Source organism: Centruroides vittatus, unplaced genomic scaffold, assembly GCF_030686945.1.
Source record: "Centruroides vittatus isolate TY-2023 unplaced genomic scaffold, ASM3068694v2 contig_1035, whole genome shotgun sequence".
NCBI lineage: Eukaryota > Metazoa > Arthropoda > Arachnida > Scorpiones > Buthidae > Centruroides > Centruroides vittatus.
In genome coordinates, this window is record NW_027120673.1 from 3594034 (window position 1) to 3600033 (window position 6000).

Below are 6000 nucleotides of genomic sequence, written 5' to 3' on the forward strand. Positions count from 1 at the left end.
TCTTTTTTTCGTTACTAACAAGAGAGTGGTGGGGAACCTTCGTCCTAAATAAACATAAGCCCCAAACAAAATATAATAAAAGGAAAAATAATAATAAAATAAAAATAATGCTCGGACTCAGTTCCTTACACACTAACATAAAAATGCAGAATTTGGACAATATATCATATAGGTTAAAACAACAGTAAACATAAAATATATGTATATAATAATGTATATATTGAATAATATATTTCTTAAAATTATTGACTTCATTATACTTAATTCAAAGAATTATTATATAATTCAAGGAGTCAACTTATTTGTTTTGTATGAATCTATGAGCACTAAGTTTTGGCTCTATGGAGGACTTACCACACACTATTGATGTTATCAGAGTAATCAAAGAAATGGGTGATTTATTTATTGGGTGTGACAGATTTATTATAATGATGGTATGCATTTTGGACAGTCTATCTGTTTCTCTTCAGCCATGCATGTTACAATTTAATCGGTTTACAGGAATATAAAATACAGTAAGACCTGCTTAATGCGGGGAATGCATTCCTAGACGATAAAGCGCTAAGTGAAACAGCTTTAAACGAGACCATTTTAACAGAGTAAATAGGGATAGGGGAACATGCGACCAAAAAATAAGCAAATTTTACTATAATTTTAAGTTATTTTTATATAAATTTTTGCATAATAATATATCTTAAATAACACATAAACATATGCGCACAGAAATGTAAAGTTAATTTTTTGTGACGAAGGTCCTGGCTCTTCTGAAATTCTTGTTTTTTGCAATAAAGTCATGTAGTTTCATTGGTTGCTTTCTTTTTCTTTCCTTAAGCAAATGTTGGTAGCAGAAGATCACATCCAAAATGCCTGGTTTTGCTTTGGCACTCCTATCAAAATCTGGATCATTTGCTACAATTTGATCAATGATTTCAGTTATCGTTACCAAACTTTTACTAAGGAAAACTGTAGAAAAATTTTTTGGGTTTGTCTTCAGAATCTCTATTTTCCAGTTTTACACGAATTCCTTGTTCTGCCAGTTCTTGAACATCGTCGAAAATTATGGCTCCCACCAGAAACCTGCAGTAACTCTCCAATATCCTGCTCATCTACATCTCCTGTATCGATTAAGTTGACAATTTTATCAACCTAATGATGCAGCGATAGGCTCTTCTTGATGAGAATTCTTGGATTCCTTCAGCCATAACTTCTTCCACACTCTGTTCGTGCATTTATCAGTTAATTCTTGCCAAGTGAAGTCGATATATTTCTTATGGCATCCATGATGTTATATTTTTTCCAAAATTGCACAAAACAAACATAGATTTAAGGGAAGTACAGCGCTACGACGAATTGCCTTCTTTTGCTAATTGGTTCGTGTTTGGGAATAATCGTATTATATATGGATCAATGAAATACCGTGTTAATTTGAATCGGTGTAAATTTTGAGCGATTTTTAGGCATCAAACAGACTGCGTTATATTGAATCAGCGTTAAGCGGGGTCTTACTGTACAAGCAATTTATCATTGTATTTTAGACTCTTGTAAACTGATCAAATTGTAACAAGCATGGCTGAAGAGGGACAGATAGACTGTCTGAAATGCATATAATCATTATAATAAACCTGTGTTCACCCATTTCTGTGTTATTTGCCAACAATGTCAACTGTGTGTGATGTCTTCCATAGAGCCAAAACTTAGTGCTCATAGATTCATATTATAATATGAGGACAATAAGCAATTCACCAATTTATTTATTTTGATTAAACAGTCTTAAGAATATGGAAAAAAATAGCTAAAGAATCTCAATAATATAAATATTTATGACAATGACATGTGATCTCAATTAATGTGTCAGATAATGAGAATATTAATTTTTTTAAATTTTAGAAACAGATGTACAGCGTCCAAAAAGTCCAGGAGGTTCAACATTACCTTATGCACCCTGTTTTAAAGAGAAGTTAATGGATTCACGGTTAATTGAAAACACTAATGCAAGATTTACAATCACAGTAGATGGTGCTCCAGAGCCAACAGTTACCTTGTACTGTTTTATTAAATTTTTTAATATATTATTGTTTTTAAAATATAAATAAATGTTACTAAATAAAATATTTTTAAAATTTCAGTTATAAAAATGAAACTGAATTAAAACAAGATAACAGAATAAAAATTATTTCCACAATTAAAGGAGTTTATGAATTGATTATGGATTCAGTTACACTCTCAGATGCTGGAAAGTATTCATGTGTTGCTGTAAATAGTGAAGGACAAGATGTTACAATGGGAAATATTGCAGTTACAAGTAAGTAAAATTATTAAATTTATTATTTTTTAAGTAAATTTTTTTAAAACTTTATTAGCAAATTTTTTGATTTATTGTTCTAAATTTTTATCTACCATAAATAAAATAAGGGTAGACAGTTGCAGAAATTGCATAGCTTCAATGTCAACTCCCATCCATAAACTATACTTACAGGATCTAGATCAGCGGCTCCCAACCAGTGGTCCGCAAGAACTAAAATATGGTCTGCGAAAGATTTAAAACTTTTATTCATTTTAAATTATTATTCCCACATTGATACAAACTGAATTTAATTGTTACTAAAAACATTATGTTTTCTATTATAATAGTACTGTTAAAGCATGTTACTCTTGAGTTTAATGATTACTTATGTTAAAAGTTTTGATTAAAGTTTATTTTTAGATTGACACAGTTTATTTTTCTTAAACCTTGTGGTCCCTGCTAACAACAATGAAATCAAAGTGGTCTCTGGTCAAAAAAAGGTTGGGAACCGCTGATCTAGATCAAATGCATATGAAATTGTATAGCATCAGTTTTGTAGACATAAGAATTAATTGTATATAGTAAATAAATTATGTTCTTAATAATTAATATATGTTTTTAAGAAATGTTTATTGAAAATGATATTTTAAATGCAAAATTTGCTATATTATATTTTTGTTTTTGATACAGTGAGGAACTGAAATGCTAATGGAAAAGTAATATTAAAATGTAAACTGTTATAAATGTAATATAAAAGATTTTATAAGAAAACTATTTCATTAAATATCAATTAAAAAATTTACATTATATTATTTTATTAATAAATTAATGTCGTTAATATTTTATTAACATATCAAATAACAACGATTAGCTATTGTTTAACATTTCAGATATTAGAGTTAAATAATTCATTATATAAACACTAGGGAAATGCATCTTCTTAATATGATTGATTAATACATATGGCATGAATGCCAAAGATAAAAATGAAATATGTAAATATTTTATGCATAATAAAATATTTCATTATAGTATATATAATAATAATAGTTTTAAAAAGTACTTTATATATAAGAAAATTCTGCTTTGTTGAAGCTCACTTTAAATATCAGTTTTTCTAAGCATGTTTGGGCAATTAAGCCTAAACACAAAAGCCAATAAATAAATACATAAATAGATTCATAAAAAATGCAAAGAGTAAATAGAACCACAATGGAAATAAATTCAGAATTATTGTTAAATAAAAAAGTGTAGTGATAATGAAAACTAAAAAATTTACACTTTGCCAACTGTGTTGCTATGTAGTAATCTTAGAAAAGATTATCCTATAAATTTAATTTAAAATATTTATTATGTTTTCTTTGAATGACATTTTATTTTAAATATTTTTTCTTCCTAAATTTCATTAACTGAAAATTGATCAACTTAACGCATATGTTTGCATCTTAAGATAGATATCATCATGAATTAAGAAATGGATAGATATATTTGAAATATTGTACAGTTGTATTTTTAAATGTATTTTTCATTTATATGTATTACATTCTGCAGATCTTGGTAATTTGATTTATATTGAAATTTTTAAAAATTGATTTTTTCCTTGCAAAACAGATTGCTAATCCCTGGTTGACAATCTGGTTCATCCCTGGTAAGAACACTCTTTATAAATGCAGAAAAACCTACTAGTATTTCAATTATGACTATCAAACAGTAAACTCTTTTTGTCTTATAATCAAATTTGTTTTAATCAGGAGACAAAATTCAGGTGGCAAAAGAAATTTTTATATTTCTTAACGATCTTATATCTTAAAAATGAAGTCATGGAGCCTCATTTTTTATTGCATTTTTGGATTCCGCATTGCAATTAATAGAAAATGGCAAAGTTTAATCAAAATCTATTGAATGGATTTTGAGAATGAACACAATTAAGCCTCATAGAAGAGGTTTTGCTAATACTCCGCCTCAATTATAAACGTGGTTGAGCACATCGACTAGTTAAAAATAAATGAAAATAAAACTAAATTATATTTATTACTATATATAAATGGGCTTCACTAAAAACTATTTCAGGTTGCATTTGTGTGTGTGAATATGTTATGAATTATTTGAGATTTGCTCCTGGATCTGCAACAAGTGAAAGGAGGCCCTCCAAAACATTTTGTAGGGCCCTTGAAATTTTCTGTTATGGCCTTGGGCAAGTGGCAATTGTATTTGGAAGTATCTGTCAACCATATTATTTCACAATGCAATAAGTTGAAAGCCAATGTTGAAAGACCTTTTGGTGTGTTTACAATTTAAGTATATTGTATCTCATTACTATTTATGTTTTATATGTTCTGATTGAATACATGTACTTTGACTTAAGGATGGTAATGCTTCAAACTATACAGAACCTTGAACTATCATGACTCTATTGTATATGATTTCTTAACTGTGTATCTGATTTTTACTTCTTAATTTCATTGATAACATTAGGTAGATAAAGAATTAAGAACTTTTTGTGCAAATGAAACTTTATAAGCAGTTTTTAATTCCATAAAATAAAAATGAATGGTTCTATTATATAGTTGAAATATGAATCAAGTTAATGTGAATCTTTATTATTTTGTGAAAGCATCTTCACTTATTAAATTAGTCTATTTTATTCAGTTGGACATTTTTTATTTTAATTAAATATGGATTTCAGAAATGTGTAATTTTATGGACATTCAAAATATTCTTTATATAAAAGTATTAAGGTTTTCATGAAATTACAATGAAATTTGTTATCTAGAACAAAATTTTTGTTACTGTATTTTATTATACATTTTTTAATGTGATAAATGCTTTTCCTTTTCTTTAAATATTTAATACATTTTTTTTTTGTACAGAGGAGAAAGTTTCACTTCATGTTACTCAAGATGATGATGGAATTTCTATATCAACTGGCCGAGATTCAAAAGAACCACAATACACATGGTATATACAATATAAGTCCTTTTAAATTACCATATTTTATGGCATATAACTAGGATGGCAAACTTGTTTGTATTTGAAATCAAATTTCTGCATAAAAAATTAGTCACAATGAAATAATCAGATTTGCAATATTTTACAAATGTGAACTTTTACTAATTGAGAACAAAGGAGAGGAAGAGAATGTGGTTTAACATAAAATAGTATTAATAATAATTATTAGGTAAAATTAATAATTATTAGGTAAAAGATAACACATTTTAAAAGAAACAAAATGTTTTTTTTAAAATGTCAGTATTAATGAGAAGTCTGTTTTCATGTCTGTGTGACAGTCACTGCTATGTATTATAAGTAAATATCATATATTTAGATACAATCATTTTTTGTGGGTATTTCTATAACTTTCTCTGTCTTTCTCTTTTATTTTTCTGGTTGTTGTTTGCTTTATTGCCTAGAACAATAAACTCAGCAGAATGGAAAGGGAAATGTATATAACAGGTAAACAAAGCCAAGGTTGCCACTTAGAAACAAAAGTTTGATTTGCACTTCCTTAACCTATTTTAAAACTACAGGAGACTAGAATAAGAAAGAGGAAGGAGAAATGACAAGGATTATGTGGGCCAGGAATGCACTTGGGACACTTGTCTTCCCCTTTCTGTCTGGATTGCCCTTTTCCTAATCATCAAAGGGACCTTAAATTCCATTACAGTAGAACATTGATTATCCGACTCAATTGGGGACTGAAGTTGGTTGGTATGTGG

General features: G+C 27.9%; 1 protein-coding gene across 3 annotated transcripts in view; it reads left to right on the plus strand.

Annotated features, from left to right (window-relative positions):
- Positions 1-5304, plus strand: part of LOC136969616 (muscle M-line assembly protein unc-89-like) — a 96392-nt gene extending 91088 nt beyond the window's left edge. For all 3 annotated transcript variants that reach the window (XM_067263861.1, XM_067263871.1, XM_067263879.1), the window contains exons 16-18: positions 1888-2041; positions 2127-2302; positions 5155-5304. In XM_067263861.1, the coding sequence (XP_067119962.1) occupies positions 1888-2041; positions 2127-2302; positions 5155-5267 (443 nt within the window). In that variant the 3' untranslated portion in view covers positions 5268-5304. The remainder of the gene's footprint in view (positions 1-1887; positions 2042-2126; positions 2303-5154) is intronic.
- Positions 5305-6000: the final 696 nt, after the last annotated feature.